The sequence below is a fragment of the Etheostoma cragini genome, chromosome 6 (genome assembly GCF_013103735.1).
Source record: "Etheostoma cragini isolate CJK2018 chromosome 6, CSU_Ecrag_1.0, whole genome shotgun sequence".
Taxonomy (NCBI): domain Eukaryota; kingdom Metazoa; phylum Chordata; class Actinopteri; order Perciformes; family Percidae; genus Etheostoma; species Etheostoma cragini.
In genome coordinates, this window is record NC_048412.1 from 2350672 (window position 1) to 2370607 (window position 19936).

Genomic DNA, 19936 nt, shown 5'->3' on the forward strand with positions numbered 1-19936 from the left:
GTTGATACTTTGTTCTACGGAAGTTATGCGGCTTTAATTCTCCCACGTAGCTCCCCCATGTTTAGCTTGCACCAATTTCAGACGTCTTCCGTCCTTCAATTAAGTTACTTATCTTGAACAACACTGTCAAAATGTATGTTTTTTAGTTTTTCTTTCGTCTTTCTATGAATCTTTTGATGGTTATGTGACATTCCGCTGGCAAAATTGCAGTTCTGCATATGTAATCGCTTTTATTTTGAGCAGACGACACAACATTTGCCAAATGCACTTTGTTGTTTTGGTAAACAAAACGGCTCAACAACTCCATAGCGTACAACATGTCGGTATTCACAGCGTCTTCCAGGTGATGTTGTTGGTGAATGCGTTATCCGACTGTACGTGAAGGCATCACAAGGTAAACTGCTGCAGGAATGTGGTTTGGTGGTTGAAATGTCCTGTTAAAGGGAAGAAGAGGATTCATCCCCATGAATGGATGCATCGATCTAGCTACGTTTACCGTAAATTGAAATTATGTCTCGTCCTCTTTGATTGCTTGATTCTGCAAAGCTAGCTACGGAAGCTAAAAGTTGTGTTTTGACAGCTCAGCTTGTCTGTAGGTAGGTTAGGCTAGCTTTCGTTAGCTTCTTTTTTAGGAACACAAACAACAAGGTGGGGGAGGCAGCTCAACTCTCTGGCTAATGTTACTTACCTACTAGTCTTTTTTTTCGTTTTTTACTGAACTATGGTCTTCTGAAAGCAACATTTTCTCTGTGGTAGTTTATGTTAACGTAAGTTAATGGAGGGGTAACGTTAGAAACGTTCAATGAAATTCAGTAACCTTAAGCTAGCGTTTTTGGACAGTCTAGCTAACGTTAACGTTAGTTAGCAAGCAACCTAGCTACATATAGAAAATGAGCTAGCTAGCTTGCCAATTGTCCTCCGGACACGGAGAAAATCAAAGAAGGGACGGACTCAATGCTAAACAGTATAGCCTTAGCCACACTTATTGACTAGGACGAATTGCTAGGTGCCAATTCAACCGTATGTGTAACAGTAACATAAACTATTGTGTTAACGTTATTTCAGTGGCCATTAAAGTATTCATGCTAAAGTTTAACCAGGTTAAAAGTAACGTTAGCTACATTAACAACTTCAATTGAGTTTTCCTCGAGTGTTGCCCCAGTATTTACAGTTTTTCGTAATCGCTTTAATCGTCGAATGACTATAAAACCTAGTCAAAATATATGATAGCTGTTTTATAAATAGACAACATTCTATATTTTAAACATATATATTAACTGTAGGTCAGTTGTTCACATGAGTATAGTCATTCATCACTGCTTTGGCACTAAATGCATTGAGAAACCATTGCAGGTGTAAATAGTTTGCATTTGTTTGCTATTGAATCATAATATTCCCAAATGCAATTATACTCCTAAATCCCTACATGCAAAACAGAACAACCAACAATCCCAATAAGCTTTCACACATAACAGGTATTGATTTTTTTGTTTGTAAAAGTTTTCAGATGAGTAGACTTGATTGGTGTAGGACCTGGCTATGTCATGGCAAAAGGGTTCCCCTCATTGCATTGTATGGGAGCCAATCCCTTGGCTCCCATGGATGTTGATTAAATGTAGTGGCCAGACAGATTGGATGAGAGTTGAGGTTGATCCATTTGCAGAATATTTTCTTTTTTCTTGCCCAAAGGTTCCTGAGTTGGCTGGTGTGTACATACAAGTATAGTGTGTTCCATGGCTGCCATCAGTACTATTCAGCCGCCAAAACACTGGACAGTATTACAGCTTGGGTAACTATCACCCTGTCAGAGTACACTGTCATTTAACGATTAACGGTGTAACGGTAAACCACGATAAAAATGTTATGGAGATAACATATATAAAAGATAATGGAGCAGTGACTATAAAATGGTAGTAGTAGTAGTTTGTGTCATAGCAGGGCGCTGCAGGGCGTTACAGGGTGTAGCGTGGCACAGCAGGCCATAGCTGGATGTCGCAGGATGTAGCAGGGCACAGCAGAATGTAGCAGGGTGTAGTGCAGCATGACCATGGCGACAGCTGCAACCAAATCTGGACCACAGGTTGTTCCTTTAAGGCCATGTCATTTTGCATTGCTTGTTGCAGCCCGTCTGTGTAAAGATACCTGTTTGACTTGTACTGGGAAAAACTAGTCAACAAATTAAAATGAATTGATGCTTAGGACATTTATAGCAAGGGTGTCAAACCCCAGTGCTTGATGTTTCTGGCGTCCTCCATGTTGTATAATATATATTATATTTGTTTCCATAAATATGGAAAAAGCTTTCAGAATTTAGTTTACTTGTACTCCTTGTCTTGCTGACTTGTGCTTGTCTCTGCCTAACCTACAGGTCATGCATGCAGCCGGGCCTCTAGCCTGCGCTTTGTGCACCCCCATCCCTTGAGCCGCTGTCCTTCCAGTAGGTGGAGGCTCTTCCTCCCTCTAACCTCCGTTCTCCCCACTGCCCCCATCAGCCCCAGAGTTCCTTATGTTAACCCTCTTGAGCATGTTTTACTATATCTGTCTGCGGCGACGCTCCAGGAGTGGGACTCGAGGCGAGGCTCTGACCAGCCGGCGGGCTGTGGAGTCTGGACAGCGGGCCGTGATGCCGGTCAGTGTGGAGGTGGAGCAGTATGCCAAGGAGGTCCTGGACTTCAGTTCTCACTATGGCAGTGAGAATAGCATGTCCTACACCATGTGGAACCTGGCTGGGGTACCCAACGTCTACCCCAGCTCGGGGGACTTCACTCAGACGGCAGTATTTAGAGCTTACGGGACTTGGTGGGAACAGTGTGCCAGTGCTCCGCCACCTTTCCGCCGCACCCCTAAAGGCTTCCATAGCCAGGATTATATTGAACTGGGCTTCGAGGAGCCGGTCTACCCTACAGCAGTAGATGTGCTTGAGACTTATTACCCTGGAGCCATCGTCCAGATTCTGGCCTGCTCTCACAACCCCTTCTCCCAGAACCCACCTACTGATGTCAGGTAAAGACCACCATCTGTCCAAAAAACCACCACTAGACATTCTCAGTGATCCCATTAGTTCAAGATTCCTTTTTTTTGTCATTCTACAACACAGCATGCACAACAAAATGCAAGTTGTAGTACTTTTTATTTCAAGCTAAACACAAACTTTTTTTTTTTAAGGTGGAGAACAGAGGTTTAGTTTAGTCTGTAGTTGATTAACACTACTAAGAAAATCATGTTGTATGTATGTTTAAATTCCAAAAGCATTCAAGCCGAACCACACACAGGTTTCCTCAGTACGCAAATGTAAGCCTGGCGTTTTAGTGATATATTCTAAAGCAATGTTTCCCAAACTTAGGGTCGGGACCCAAAATGGGTCGCTGACCCGTTTTATTGGGTCGCCAATTGGCAGAGTAAAATGCATATCAATCTTATTTGAATGAGCGTTCTTCTTTGCTCCACTGGTCTGTTCAGCTCAGATGCTGTGGGGGGGGGGGGGGGGGCTCTCTCTCTCTCTCTCTTCTAAATGAGTTGAGAAAGGGGGGAGACACAGAAAGGAGAATAGAGACCTTTTGTGATTTTAAAAAAAACTTTTATAATGGAATACATATACCTTATATACATTTAAATTCATGGTTTGTTCGGTCTTTTGTCCACATTTTAAAAATGTACATGTTACAATGATGCATGGTGTATTTTTATAAATTTGGGTCCCGGGGAGAGACCAAATTTCTCTTTTGGGTCTTGAGCTGAAAAAGTTTGGGAACCACTGTTCTAAAGAGAAAACCGTAAGCAGGGTAGTACTGTTTTCGTATTTTCCTAGTCAAACACAGGAAAGGCACAGCAGATGTAAAGATATCTGGAAGGTGAACATTCTGTGTCACACGAGAACGTGGTATTTGATTAATAAGCGGACACATTTTTAGCTTCTGATGACCCTGTGAGGTGCTGTGAGAAAGTGGAACCAACCTCATCGAATCACTATTATCTATGAACCAGAAGGGAAGTTCAGAACTAATTCATCTTTTATTACTGTGGCAGAGACTCTCTCTCTAACAAACCCTGAGGTGCATACAGTGTTCATGCACAACATTGAAATGACAGATCCCAAGATAACCCAATTTGTAGTTTGTGGAATTGTGCCACATCTTCCACAGAGGATAATGTTTACAGTAAGCAAATAAGATATTATATTTCTTAGGCCACAGCTGTCAAGTTGCCAAGTAAAAATGATTTATATTTGTATATGTTTTTGGATATGTAATACATGAATTGTCACTAATCTCTTTTTTTTTTAATATACCATAAATCATGACAAGTTCATTAAACAATCATATTATTATAATGAACTCCAGTTCCATGTGTCATTTAGGAAAAAGATAGATTATATATTGTTTTTTAAAAACTAAGCGTGTTTGTCTTGCAACGATGACACTAAGTTGGAGAACAATGTCGTCATCCTACGTAGAAATTATTTTTCAAATGGGTTTGGCTGGTCTGGTGTCCTTGGGTTGTCTTCTCGTCAAAATTAATAAATCAACCCTTTTGTTGAGGCTTTTTATCAATGTTTTTTACTTCTTTTTTTCCCAACACTTTTGATGCTGTCTTTCAGTGTGTGTAACCTTTTTTTGACGTTTTCAACATTACGTAACACTAACTTATTAACCTTTTAGTTTACAGTTATTTTTGGAATTTATGGTCAATATACCTAGGAAATTATACTTATTGTTTGAGTTAGAAAAGCAGAAATTAGGAGTTATGTAGACTAAAATTAAAGGAATGGATGTTGATGGATAATCACAGACTGAAATATGTCAACTTTTACTATTTCAAAAACACTTTCAAATGCTATAAAATTAAATATGATACCCAAAAATTAATAGAGATTTGTACTTGCCAAAGACCGTTGTGTGGAATCAATCTTGTTATTTTGGGGAATTAAAAAGAACACTGAAATAGGAAAAAAGGTCAATTTGACCCGAGGACAACATTAGGGTTAAGAGTAGTTTAGTTAGTTTAGTTTTTTATGAATCTAGAACAATCAGCATGCTTTAAAAGAGACAAAGAAGTCAAGTAAATGACAACGATAAAACACAATCATATACAAATCAATCTGATTTCATCATAGAACAAAAAAAGGATAAGTTGGAGAAGGAGCAGGCATAAAGTCCTGAACATTTTTTAAAGTCTTGCCATTACTTTACAATATTCTGTATATGACAGAAAATAAAAAATGGCAATGTATATACAGCATACAACAATTCATATAACAATAACTTACCATAACACAACAACAGACAACTATACACTGTGTGTACATTCACAGTGGTGTTGGCCGAATGAAGCTTTGTGAGCCAGTGACTTTATTTTCTGAGCCCACTAGATGGCGCTCTTTGTTCAACAATTGGTTGAGAATACACTGAATTGGCTATACTCTTAAAACCAAGACCGCCATCTAGTGGGCTCAGGAAATAAAGTCAGTGGCTCACGAAGCTTCATTTGGCCATCACTAATATTCATCTTTCTGTGATGGTCCAGTATTGTTTTCTTGAATCTACTTTTGAACTGTAAAATTGTACGCCTCTGTTTGATTTTATTGTTTAGACCATTCCACAGTACCAAACGAGCATGGATTCGTAACCAGTGTCAAAATGAACATATTGGGACAACCAGTTGTCAGAAATGTCAAAATACAACTGTCTATTATAATCCTACTGTTATCATGGCATAATTCCTGTTCTCTGGAAGCAGTATGGTCAGCAGAAGGAAACTACAATAGTTCATCACTGACCTTGCATCATACTTTACAAGTCATTGTCGTTTTTTCACAGAGTTCATTGCACATTGGATTCAGTGCATGAGGCTCACAGAACAAGCTTAGAAACACTAAGCCAGCAGCCAAAGATGTGAGACAAAAGTCAAGGAATGCAATCATGGATGTGTTGTTATGAGCATATTAAGCATCACAATGCCACTGTTGAGTCGAAATAAAAGACTGCACAGATTCATTGGATGGTTCAATACTACAGGTAGACTCAAAAATCAACAGTGTTATAGGCCCATTTTTAGGTTGAAAAAAGACCATCCTTTTGAGGCTTTACACAGCTCTTTCTTTTGTCCAGGTGGGAGGTGCTGTGGTCAGGGGAGCCGACCAAGGTGCTGACACCCCAGGCGCGTCAGTTTTCCCCTAACATCAAGCACATCAACTTCCCCACCAACCTGCTGCGCTTGGAGGTCAACAGCTCTCTGCTGGACTACTACACCGAGCTGGACGCTGTTATTCTGCGTGGGGTTAAAGAAAGGCCCATGTTGGCGCTCTACAAGATGCCCCTCATTGACATCAATGACCTGAGCGACAGCGAGGAGGAGCTGTCTGATGTGGGATGTTCCTTCAGACAGGGAGGAGACGGCAAGCCCCAGAGGACAGGCAATGGCTACTTTGACAAACTGCCCTATGAGGTGAGTACAGATGTGTACACTGAATCATTCAGGCCCGATTGAAGGACTAGATACACAACACAACACAATTCAAGTTTTACACCTGTCCGGGATTAGAGGTAGATGCATATACTGTATAGTTTTGGATAGTTTTCAAAACTTGAAAACATTTCTATCTCCTCCTGGTCTTAGCTATAGTATAGTATTGATCATAAACCCCGCCCCCTCCATGTTAGTGGATGAGACGTGGGCCAAACTAAAAAGTCAAAATACACCAATTTTTTTCCAAAGAAGATTTATGTCATTTTAGGTCATTCTTATTACGCTGATGTTTGTTCAGTTGTTCCTTTTTTGGATAAATTGGGTTATTTAAAGCTATAAAAACAGGGTGAAACATCATGATTGGCAGCTCTGGTTGATTTCCATATCCTGGCTCCACCGGCCGATCACTACTGCTCATACACCAGCTCTAAATTTATAAGGTGGTGGCGCCCATGTCTGGGAAGTTTTGGCTTTACTCTTGTACAGTGGCAGGAAGTGGAGGCGTCATCCATCTTTTTTTTACAGTCTATGGTTGAGACATTGGGATATTGGGTTAGCCAATAAATATTTGTTTAAGCTGCCGCTCCAGTAATTACTATGCGAAGTATGGAGGTTCCATCACTCAACGGGAGTTATCTTGTAAGTTATGTTTACATTTAGGGCCTAATTTAAGGATTTTATCGCATGGCACAGGGACATTTAGAGCGTGTCCAACTTATTGCTAGTTGGATGGGGGGAAAAAAGGGTCCATGCACCAGTTCAAAAGGGTTGTTTAGTGACTTAGTGTCTTCATTAATCATAGGTGTGTTTTGGGCGTAACATGCAATCAGCCAATCAGAGTGTCCTCTCCCATTCCCTTTAACAGCCAGGCGAGTTTGTACCTGCGCAATGCTATTATGATGGCAGATTTTCACCTTCATATTTTTATTTTTAATCTTTTGTGTGTGTGTGTAGCAAGCGTTGTGTGCACGTGTTGTGCACGAGCCTAGACACATTTCACTAATGCACTGTTAAAATAACCATGAAAATGCTGTATTATTGTCTTTAGACCAGGTTTTTGAAGGTCAATGGCACGATAACTCCCCATTGGCCCAAGATAGCAATATACCAAGAATTCACCTGAACCCACCTCCCTGTAAGACCAGCGCGCCCATTGGTGCAAAGCTAGGTCAAAAACTCTGCCGGATACCTTTAAGCCAGTCAGTGTGGGAGTGCTTTTTGCATTTAAGCATGAAAAGACGCAATGGACATTTCAAATTTACTGATGTAGTAAACAGCACAACTATCCAGTCAGAGGTTTTCACGTTTCTAGTTGTTATTATTATAGTGCACTGTAGGCCTGAAACTCACAATTGTTTTTGAAAAATCATTTAATCCTTTTGACTATTTTTGCAATAATTCAGTCTATGTAAAGTCATTAAATAGCAGCCAAACGTAGATCTATAAAAATTGACTGCTTATGATGATCATAACTTTAAATACACCCAGAGGCCGTTAGCTGCAGCTAGCCCTAAAATCACCATATGTGCCCTTGAGTGTATATATGCACACTATATTAACCAGTATTGCACACAGACACATGAACATTGTGGCTTGGACCCATTCTGACACTTGATCTTGTGTGCACTCACGGATACAAAGTCATTTTCATGACATGCAGACGTGTCACGTTGTCTGAAGCGAGCTTCAAAACACCGCCAGCGCTCTTGATATTCATTCTCTTATCTCCTCTCCAAACCGCTGCCATTAACAGCAGTCTCCACAACCGCCGTGTGTTTGTTTCAGAAACACAATATAGCTATTATCTGTCAGCTGATACCCGCTTGAACACCGCGTATTGTTAATTCACTGCAACACACACTTACACGAGCACAGTCATTCTTTCTCTATGAGAGGCACACAAACAGTGCAAAACAAGCCGGCTCACCTCTCCACTGATCCTGCTATCAGTGCTTTTGTGTCCCAGATAAACACTATTCAGATCTGCCTGGCACAGGGGACGCAATTAACATTCTCTAGACTACTCTGTTATTCTATGCTCTCTACTAGGTTCTACTGAATAATTTAAAAAGTTGGGTTTTGAATCCGATCACGGGATCCAAATTTAACGCACACGTTTTGGTTTTCGGTGCCGCCGCACTTCCAGGCGCGTGTTGTGTTAAACTGTAATAAACTGTAAATCACCCTTAAATCAAAACAAATTGTTCCTCTTATCTGTGAAATAACCATGTGACCCCGTCGCAACTCCACCCTTCAAAGAATCAGAATTGAGAATCGATAGGAAGTGGAATCCAAAGGAAGAGTCAGAACAGGAATGCCCAACTCTAATCCAACCTACAGTAACAGCACTAGTTTCTTTCCCACTTTCCCTTTATCCTCTCTCCTACCCTAACCCTTCTCCCCATCTTCTGTCCATAGCTCATCCAGTTGATACTGAGCCACCTGACCCTGCCAGACCTCTGCCGTCTGTCCCAGAGCTGTAAGCTGCTGCACCAGCACTGCTGCGACCCGCTGCAGTACACCCAGCTGAGTCTGCAGCCCTACTGGGCCCGGCTGAGTGACGCCTCCTTGGGACACCTGCAGAGCCGCTGCACCCTCCTCCAGAGGATCAACCTTTCCTGGACGGGAAACCGCGGAGCGCTCACGCTGACCGGCTTCAGCAGGTCAGACTGTCAGCAAGAATACAGGGAGATGACTTTGGGAAACTAGTAAATTCGCACAAGCATTTCTGTAGTCCATGACAAAAGAAAAGAAATCATGAACAATCAATTTTGTCCAAAATACAGATAGGTGGAGTAGTAGGTGAAATTATTAGGGCTGGGTATCATCAATTATATTCCAATTCCAAGGTCCCGAATCACTATTATTCCTGATTTGATATCAGTTAGGTTACTATGCCAATCTAGCTTAGATATGAAAGAGATTGTAACGTTGTACAAGGTTCACTTTAACCCCCGTCCCGACAAGCTAGCATCACTTATGTTTCATGTGATGCGGACAAAGATTGAAGTTTGGACTGGATCGATTTTGGATCATTCATACAACATTTGATTAAAATCGTAAAATCTATTTTTTAAACCCAGAAATGATTAATCGCTCCTTCCTCTCATATCTTCCCCTCTCCATCTATTCCTTCCCCCAGCTTCATGAAGGCGTGTGGCCTCAGCCTGGGCTGCCTGGAGCTGTCGTGCTGCCACTTCCTGAACGAGGCCTGTCTGGAGGTCATCGCTCAGACTTGTCCCGGGCTGCAGGAGCTCAACCTGTCCTCGTGCGACCGTCTCCACCCGCAGGCCTTCGCACACATTTCTAAACTAACACGCCTCCGCAGGCTGGTGCTCTACCGCACCAAGATAGAGGTAGGCCCGGTCAACAGTGGATTTGGGAAACCACAATCAAAATGGCAATTATTACCTGTGCACTTACATCTGTTCTGTCTAAATACAACATGTAGACTATAGATTGGTTAATGAGATGTTTGTATCCCAAGTGGCTGCCCTGGCCGTTTTGGAATATTGGTTATGCAGGTTGCTTAGTTACCTATTGGACATCCTAGGCTGCAGTTCTTCAATTTTTCCACAGTCATTTGCCAGTAGTGCTTAAAATAGAGGAAATTTGCTGGGAAGTTATAGCAGTGGTCTGTAATCTTTAAAGAAGTTGAACATGATCATAAAACATTTCCTCTTGTCATTGGATTATTGGAATACAATAGAATAATGAGAGGTGTAATCCACAGATGGGAAAAGGTCAGGCAATTTGATCCATTTTCTGGGAAACCTTTTGAATTTTGGGAAATTTTGCAGTTCCTAATACAGTATATGTGGATTTTGCGTAGTTGTCATGGATGTTCAAAGTAAACATTATTCTGATCTTATATTCTGACGCAGATTAAGACTGCGTTATACGGTTGAAGGCACTAAATTGAGAGTCAACAGTTAGTTTTAACAGTGCTTTTGGTGTTTTTTAAGGTTTGTTTTTGCTTTTGAAGCAGTATGTTTCCCGTGTACTGTATGTCTGTTTTTTTTCACCACTATGACGTAAACTTGCCAACAGCACAATTTGTCATCACAAGTCAGTATTAAAGATAAGATCCTAGACTAATGAACATTCAGATGGATAAACCACATCTGTATGCTAATTAAAAGGCAGAAAAAGGCTTTGGTGAAAATTCACATTACCATTAACAGTGATCATATCTGGGTGACAATAACACGAGCATGCATTGCTGCAAAAACTAAGGCAGTTTGTGGGCCGCATTCCAACCTGCTTAATTTTTTGCCTTCACAATTGATGGTAGTTCCTATTTTTATCAATTTTGTTTCCTGCTGTGGTTATCATTTTCTCCCTTGTTTGCAGACGTTCTGCAGAGCAAATGTACGTAGTGTTGGTAGAAGAGGTAATAGTTTGGAACAAAACACTGAATGCTTTTGCAGTTTCTGCTAGTTAGCTTGAATGAACGTTGGTGTACCAAGAAACTACAGTATGTCTAAAGTAATGTAAGCCTAGTCTTGCCAGTCTTCCAACCTTTATGTTTGTGACCCTTAACCGCCCAATCACAAGCCTTGGCACAGGTTGCACACAGTAGGCCAATGAGGTGTGGGTAGTCAACCTTTTTAGATTGTTCATTTTGATAGTTTTTTAAGGCCTAAGGTGGAAAAACTAAAATCAAAGAAATAGTAAAAATAACCCTTCAGACTTATTTTTGGCCCCTTCGCTGATCCTTTACCCCAGGTTGGGAAGAATAGCTTTAGCTGCTGGCTGCATTTTGTTTTCTTAACTTGGCTCCATTAATAAGACAATACATGTTTAATAAAGGAACTTTAATTTCAGAAGAACTGCCCTAATGTCGGAGTCAGACTAATGATCACAAGCCACAGCCTCATTTGACGGTGCGTGTTTGGGGCCGTAGCTCATTTTATGTTGTTGTCTTTTGAGATAAACAGAGTCAACTCTGAGCCCAGGGAGTCTTTAAGACACGTCCTGCATGTGCTCAGGCCTGTCTGACGTGTAAAACCGCTGTATTTTGTTTTGGTGTTACAACACAGCGTTTCTCCGTTGTTTGTCATGTTTCAGAGCGGCGTTGTATGCAGGAGCCGGTGTCGAGTTTCTGCGGTGGAGCCGGGCAGCATGCTGCAGGTTGTTTGTGCTCAGGCAGACAGAGCGAGCTGTGTGTCTGTTTGAGGCCCTGACATCTCAGCTGTCATTACCTTGTCCCTGCTTTAATTAAATGGCTAGCTCGCCAGAGAGGGGCGTTTATAAAGATGCCAGCCACAGGCTCGAGCACACACACACACACCAAATACACACAAAAAGAAAAGGCTTTCACTTTCATGTCTGACACTTTCTCTTGTCACTGAGGTACACGTGTTGGCAGTTGCAGTGTTGAATTCCCATATCCCCAAGCTGCAGGGCCACTATAGACGTCTCTTTCTTACTATGCTTGATTTTGTGAAGAGATGTAAAAATTAGCTGTTGCACCGTGTTATATTCCCTTAAATACAATAAGCGTTACCTGAGTGCCCCCGGCAGGAGACTGATCAAATCACTTAGGAAGGAATTTGGATGACATGGCTGGACATGTTACTGTTATATAAAGATATATTGTAGGGACAACATGCTTTTGCGATACATGGGTGCCGGTTCGATTTGTATTGCGTATTGTATTGTATTTCATTTATTACGATTAATAGTATTGAGTATTAAGATTTTCTTTTCTTTAACAGAAACAAAAAAGGTTGATTAATACATTTCTAGAGACAGTATTATATCATGAGACAAAGATGTATGCATAACATGTATTAACAGATTCATGTAGTTGCTGTCAGCGGTAGCGTAATAACCGAAAATATTTAGGTGGTAGGTAAAAATAAATAAATAAAACATATTGATTCTAAGCAAAGTATTGATTTAAAAAATCTTCGCAAAAAAATCACGATACATTAAATTTTTGATTTACTTTCCCACCCCAGGTAAATTGATATTTTAATGTATACCTTTTAGATACCTAAATACCTTATATCAGGTGATTGTCTGGGGTTTAGTTATTTGTGAACATGTAGCTCTAATAGAGCCGTTATCAAAGTGAAACCTTTTTTTCTGACTTTTCTGTGTTGTTCCATTGTTTCCAGGTTTGTTGTTATAGCCGGATTGCAAGCTGTAGATTCTTAGGTATTACCAGTGTACCAAACCCAGAGTGGATGGGATTAAATAAAACTATGATGTAATATGGGTAATAAAATGACAACTCTGCATCTTGTCTTTTTCTTTGTTGTCTCTGCAGCAAACAGCTATTCTGAGCATCCTGACTTTCTGCATAGAGCTGAGACACCTCAGCCTAGGGAGCTGTGTGAGGGTGAGATTACACACACACACACACACACACACACACACACACACACTGGAAGAAGTCCAAACAAAGCACAGTCTGTTAACGCACCATGTTGTCTTTTTCGATAGCATCTCGTAAGATTAGATAAGATCAAATAAGCCGTTATTATCTCCTATAGGAGAAATTCGTCTTAGGCATTGAATAGAAATGAAATGTTGACACATCACGCATAAACACACAATAAACATACAGTTAACCTACATAGAAACATAATCATGCATTATCTCATCCAGTGGTTCAATGAACATCTAATAAACCTCACACAATACCCCCTGACCTTTCCTCACAATCACAGAAGAACGGAAGAGAACCCACAACACATCCTCCCCCTCGTATTGTAGTTCATTTTGATAATGATTGCAAATTTCCTGTTAACTCATCCTGTGGTCAATTATGTCTGTATTGCACAATGCCAAATTGCATAATATAATATCAAATGTAACATAGCATATATGTATACTGTACCTGGGACTGCTGGACGTAGCAGGGCACTGTAGAGCATAGCAGGTTGTGGCAGGGCATAGCTGGGTGTGGAGCAGGGCCATGATTTAGCCACCCTACTCCAAGGAAAACTTCTGGGCAGAAAACAAACGTAAGGACTCTGGGGAATAAGCAACCCAGAGCTAAGTTAGTAGCAAGAATTTCTGGGACATGAATGCACACAGAAGGAAAGAGAGAGGAGAGCGGAGCTCAGTGTAGCAGTCTAAAACTATAGAAGTCTAAAACTAAGAGCTACGGTTTTCTCTCAAATGTGGGGACGGTGTCAGCCTCCTGGACCGAGACCTGACGATTGCGCAACGTCTGCGGATCTGTTCAGGAACGGTGGCTGAGTCATTAGGTGTCCGTCAAAGTCAATGTGTTTATTTCCGCTGACTGCAGAACGGCTGCATTCCAACTCTGTCCCAGCTCCGGTGATCTGCAGCGAGGAGCAGTTAACCATAGTTTAAGGATTTGGTGTCATCATTTGCAATGGAACTACAAAATGACTCTTTCAGCCAGAAGTTGTACTATTCATCCAGTGCTATCTCATAGAAATGTTCTGCATGCTGTCTTTTTGATTGGTAAAGTGCCTGCACTGACTGTGTGGCCATTAAATTCCCTTTTTTTTTTTGCTTTCATCTTTGGATGAAAGGATGAAATGTGGCCAACATTGACTGACACCAAAGAACAATAACAGCTTTGAAAACCCAAATCGGTTCTTTCTGGTCAAGGTCTTCACTGCTGCTCTGTTTGTCTCTTGAGAAAGTCATGTAATGTCCCTCAAACCAGCCGATGCAGCTAAATAATAAATAATTAATAATCAATAAATAAGTTACATTTCAATTTCTTGCTCATTACATATAGGACAATTGGACGGAACAGCATCATTTTCTCAGTCCTGTAAGACATCCTAAAGGAAAATGATTGAATTCCTGGACTGTATGGCATGCCACATAGGAATCATATGATTTTTTGACCCAACATTTGAGAGTTGCATATTCAGAGGGTCCATTTCAAAGCTGAGGTGGACCCTCTGAAGGCCCTCCATGCATATTAAGTGTTGCCTGTGTCCTTTAGATTGATGACTACGACAGTGTGGCCAGTATGCTGGCTGCTCGCTGTCGCTCACTCCGCTCGCTGGACCTGTGGCGCTGCAAAAACCTGACGGATCGAGGCCTGGCCGAGCTCGTCTCTGGCTGCAGGTAGGCAAAACTAAATGGGTTCAGTGCTGTAAACAATGTTTATCCTCTCAAATAAGCAGTAATGAAGTCGTTTATCCATCCATTTTCTTGCTTTGTCTGTGCTGGAAGCTCCTTTTGTGCTGTAAAACAATCTAGCAGACGAGATGTACTCTCTGCTCATTGTCTGTACAACAGGGGGTCCGGGACCCTTAGGGGGTCCTTAGTTACTGCAGGGGGCCCCCAATATGATTGTTAATTTTCAAAGATGGACATGTTTTAACATGAATCCAACATATTATTAGCTAATACAGTATAAACATGCCTATTTGTGAAAAAAACACATTGATGACATGCTTACTGGCCAATAGGTAAGGTAGTCTCTAAGGTAGCCATCCACAGATGATATCCACATCAGTTAATCCTGAAGATTCCCTCTGCCACATGCATTGATATAAAACATGTTCTATATCTAAGGCCACATCTACGCCCCAATTTTCTGAACACAGTCATACTGAGAGATAGAGAGAGAGTTGTGTGGAGCTGATTAATGTCTTAATTGTCTTAATTAGTGTTGTAGCAACTCATCTGGCAACGGCCTGAATGTAACGGACATTCATTAATATCAAAGTTACGCACTAAAGCTTTAGCTTTTAAAGCTTTTAAAACATTATAACATCATGCTAAAAAATATTATGTATTTGTATAGCTTAGTATTATATGCACAACAAAAATATAAAGGCTTTAGGGAAAGTAAAAGCGAAAGTAATGTTGTTGACTTGAAGACAAAATAAGGGTTAAATCACTATCACATTAGGGTTATTATCAGTTTTCACAACGCAACACAATAACACAATAATCGTTAATCCCATTTATTTGGATTGCAACTTGCAGCTGTAGAGGCAAAACAGAGCTTATCTCTTTTTTGAGTGAATGTGTGAATCTGTGGACGGAGTAACTCCAGTGCTCTTCTGTCCGGTCTGTGCTTGCCCAGGATGCTGGAGGAGTTGGACCTGGGCTGGTGTCCCACACTGCAGAGCAGCACCGGATGTTTCCAGCACCTCGGCCGTGGCCTGCCCCGCCTGCGCAAACTCTTCCTCACCGCCAACCGCACCGTCTGCGACTCAGACGTGGAGGAGCTGGCCGCCAGCTGCCCCTCCCTGCAGCACCTTGACATACTGGGTACGCTCCGACCTCACACCCATGTGGGTGTCTCTTGGCTTAAACCTTTGTTGTTTATTTCTATATGGTTAATGTTTAATTAGCTGCTACTATGTTTTTCCTATAAACTTGATATTTAGCGATATGCCCGCAACTAACGATTATTTTCACTGTCGATTATTTTCTTGATTAATGGATTTTTGTTCTTTAAATAACAGAAAATTGTTGATCATTGTTAACCAAATCTCAAGATAACGTCAAGTGTCTTGTTCTGTCCACAATTCAAAGATATTCAGTGTACTGTCATAGGAGTGAAGAAACCAAAAGAATATTTACATTGGTTAGACATTTTTCTTTATTCGAGTAGAATCTATCTCCGTTGATCCTGTTCGTTTGTTTTCTGCTTTCATGGCTGTACTAACAGCTGTAGTGCGCCGGGTGTAGGTTTTTATAAACAATATTGCGGGAAATTAGCTATAGACCGAAATCGTTTTTTGTACCAGGATGTAAACTCGCTAATTTTGCACCAGCAAGTTGCGTTTTCAGCTCACAACAGAGAGCTCCATGCCTCTATATTGCTTAGGTCTAGCGGGTTAAATGAGTGTGCCATGCAGACACACGGCGGACCACCTCGCAGGTGGATGCGATAAGCTCATGCTCGGATACACACACCGCAGACCGCTGTGTACTGTTGGTTGGGCGAACAGGAAAGTGGCTGCATGTGACAATATGCAGAACATCATGGCTGCACAAACGCTGCAGGTCCACAGCAGAAAGTATGTTGGACACTTTCGAAAGGGTGAAGCGGGACTCCGTTGCCTGCTTGTCCTTTAATGCTTATATCATTTAATTTATTCATTTATTTGACAGGGACAGTGTACATTAATTAACATTTCTGTAAATGCACCAGAATTTGCCAAAAGGCTATTTTTCATTCGTTGTGCCTGGACAGATCTTCAAATTGTCTACCTAAAAAAAAAACAATACGAAGATTACAGTGAACAACACAAATATATATAATAAGCAGTAAAACACATAACAACAGATACAACTCTTTAAATCTCGCTGATGAATAAAATGTACAAGTTTGCTATAATACAGACATTATTGATCGGTTAACAAGGGTCGGCAGAAATCCACCAAGTTAGAACGCCAACACAACGAAACAGAAGGTAACGGTCATCAGGCTGAAAAGAAGGCGGAATTTCAAGTCACCAAAGCTAGCCTGGAAAATAGATTGGTGGACTCCGTTGAGGACATTTTTTATTTAATTTACTCAGAAATGTGCAGATGCGGTGTCCTTTTGTTGCTTTATCGCTTGTATTAATGTTATACTTTGTATTGTATCTTCTTATGTGACCCATCAGGTACGCGGTTGGTGAGTGCTGCCTCGCTGAAGAAACTCCTCCAGTCTTGTCCACGGCTTCTCCTCCTGGACGTCTCCTTCTGTTCGCAGATCGACACGCGGGTCTTCCAGGAGCTCTCTGGCCTCTTCCCCAAAGTGGCCATCAAGAAGAGCTTCACTCAGTGACCCCGGCGTCGTCTCGTTTCCACAGTCCAGAGGAAGCAAGAGGAGTGAAGTGCTCGCCAGCGGACACTGCCCCAAAGCCAATAAGAGGCAGGTCAGATGCTGTTGGAGATTGCTGACCTGCCTGCGTCTGTATCCCCGACACAATCCTCTTTTAGCGCGTCAGTAAATAAAGCAGTTTACTGGGTGAGGAGGTTCTTCGGATTATTGGCGGAACGGAAACAACTACAGACTCCCAGTCACAGGATTATAGAACGTGAGACTTTGCTGTTTTTGTTTTGTTTTTTTGGACACTTGAAATCAGGGTCGTTGCAGTAAAGCTGCTACGTCTTCCCGGAATCTGATTCACCACTTATGTATTGCCAAGCAACACAAGGCTGGGAAATATGCCTGGGTCCTGGATGCCAAACACGAAACAAATTTGTGAGCAATCCTCCCTTGAACATCTTGTTAGGACAACGAAAAAGGGACAAAAACAAGTGTGAAACAGACTCTTATTCAGAAACCGTTGGAAAAAAAGCTGCCGGAGGATTAGGTAGTCACATATTTAGTTAATATGTTAATAATTGGTGAGGTAATCGAAGATCAGGGGTGTGGTCAGTGCCTTGTCTGAATGTGCAGCATTCACGCTGGCTGTTTGAAATCATGAGGGTCGTTCTGAAGGCATCTAGCAACATCAAGCCAGTTTGGTTTTAATTCTAAGAACCACTTGATACACACTTGATTCTGGTGTGTTAAAAGGAATCAGGGTTAAAGGTGATAACTAAAGAGTGAACGGAGCCTAATTTCACACAGTGTACTGTGGAAGTATCAGTAATTTGTTGCGGCTAACTGACTGAAGAATCCCACGCAAGGTCCTCACGTTGAAAAGAAACGCACCATCAACTCTCCTTGCACCCCGTATGTGACAAGTTCTAAAAAGAAAAGAAACATTTATTTTTAATTTGAATGTGCAATTTAAATGACAGAAGTAGTCAAAAGACCCGGATCATCAAATCAGCAACAGACGGACTAACTCATTTGAAATAAAAGCACTGAGGAACAAGACATTTCAACAGTCTAAAACCCCCAAGATATACAATTTACAATCATATATAAAAACAAGAAAAGCCGCAAAATGACTGAATCAATTAGTGAACTATCCAACGTTCATTTCCTGTCCAACGACTAACCAATCAACCAATCAGTTCTAATTGTCATTGCCAGACCAGACAGGTCTGATGCAACAACATGTTTTCTGATAGCATAAAACGAAGTCTCCAACCATAATAAATGTATCATGTGATAATGATATATTAACAGAGTTTTCCCTGTGTTTTTTAGTTTTTTTAGGGCGCTTAAGTGCAGATGACGTATGCTCATTTGCAAATCATTGACATCATCGTGCAGTTATTTGCGTAAAGCTTAGTGGTTGTCCGTCTCTAAAGCAAACGTTGAAGGAGCCTCTTGTTACTAAAATGAGAATAGCTGGACCACCTTAAAGGTCAGCCCACCTTAAGTTAGTTAGCCTGTGCTGAAGTTGTCTAGCTCTCTAGTTGAGGCCATTCAAAATGGTTCAAAAGGGTTGTACCTATTGTCTTCATTAATCATAGGTGTGTTTTGGGCGTAACATGCAATCAACCAATCAGTGTCATCTTCTTTTAAAAGCTAGGTGCGTTTGTACCTTGGCACATAGCTATTATGGCGGATTATATACACAGTCATATTTTTATTTTTAATCTTTTGCACGTGTGCTGCTGTGCTTCCCAGTGTGTGTGTGTGTATGTAACAAGCATAGTGCGCACGCTGTGCATAAGCCTTGGCACATTTTACTAATGCGCTGTTAAAATCACATTGAAATGTTGCATTATTGACTTCAGACCAGGTTTTTGTTGGTCAAAGGCAAGATCACTTCCCATTGCCCCAAGATAGCAATACGCCCACACCTCCCGTAACACCAGCTTGCCCATGGGCACACAGATGGGCGCAGAGGTGCATTTTCTCATTAAACAACGTGGGCGCAGGAAGGTCTTAAAATATCGTGCTGCGCCGGATGTGAGGTAGGGCCCCCGTCTATTGTCTGTCACTTCTGTTTGACTGCAGCCACCTTCGTAATGTACTTACCTACCAAAAGGAAGCTCCACCAATGGGAAAGGAGTACTGAGGTTGAAGTTGAGGATAGTATGTTAAACAGTGTAAATACTCTATTTGACTTCAGTATTTGTCCTGAAACTCAGGGGTTTGAATATGGCTTGTTTTTGTTTTACACATATTTTGCTCTTAAAAACCAGCACAACTGACATCTCTACAGAGCGTAACGCCAGACTGAGTCTCCTCGAGGTTATTTGTCGGGAGTGATGCTCTCAAACAAGAAGCACACACGACACAAACGATGAGTCAGCACGGATGGAACCGAGACAGAGAAACGGGTGTGCAATGTTGCGGTAGTTGTATGATTGTGAAAAAAAATATTGCTGTTCCGGATTATTTCATTTTTGTAAAATGTGAAGCTACAGTTTCAATGGGGCAGAAGTGCTTAAAACTTTTATTTTTTTTAATTATTATTTTAAGCACTAATCTGTGTGCCTTATACTCCTGTCTGAATGTGGTGTGATGTCCATGTGTCCATGGTTTTGCTTTTATGCCCTTCAACCAAAGTTATACGCAGAAACCTGGTCCCATAAGTATATCTGACCGGTTTAAATGCCATATACTGTATATCAGCCATGGTAATTAATATGCAAAAATAATATTTATTTA

At 41.2% G+C, this 19936-nt stretch overlaps 1 protein-coding gene across 4 annotated transcripts; it reads left to right on the forward strand.

The window, feature by feature from the left end:
- The first annotated feature begins 110 nt into the window (after window positions 1-110).
- fbxl4 (F-box and leucine-rich repeat protein 4) lies at window positions 111-18228 on the forward strand. 4 transcript variants are annotated; one of them, XM_034874054.1, is made up of 9 exons: window positions 111-133; window positions 2369-3003; window positions 6108-6444; window positions 8884-9128; window positions 9608-9821; window positions 12743-12814; window positions 14408-14532; window positions 15503-15690; window positions 17037-18228. In XM_034874054.1, exons 2-9 carry the CDS (start codon window positions 2507-2509, stop codon window positions 17198-17200), a joined length of 1842 nt encoding a protein of 613 aa, XP_034729945.1. In that variant the 5' UTR covers window positions 111-133; window positions 2369-2506; the 3' UTR covers window positions 17201-18228. The 4 variants fall into 4 exon arrangements, with proteins under 4 accessions (XP_034729945.1, XP_034729944.1, XP_034729941.1 ...); XM_034874053.1 differs by lacking the exon at window positions 111-133 and adding an exon at window positions 193-394; XM_034874050.1 differs by lacking the exon at window positions 111-133 and adding an exon at window positions 375-497.
- The last annotated feature ends 1708 nt before the right edge of the window (window positions 18229-19936 follow it).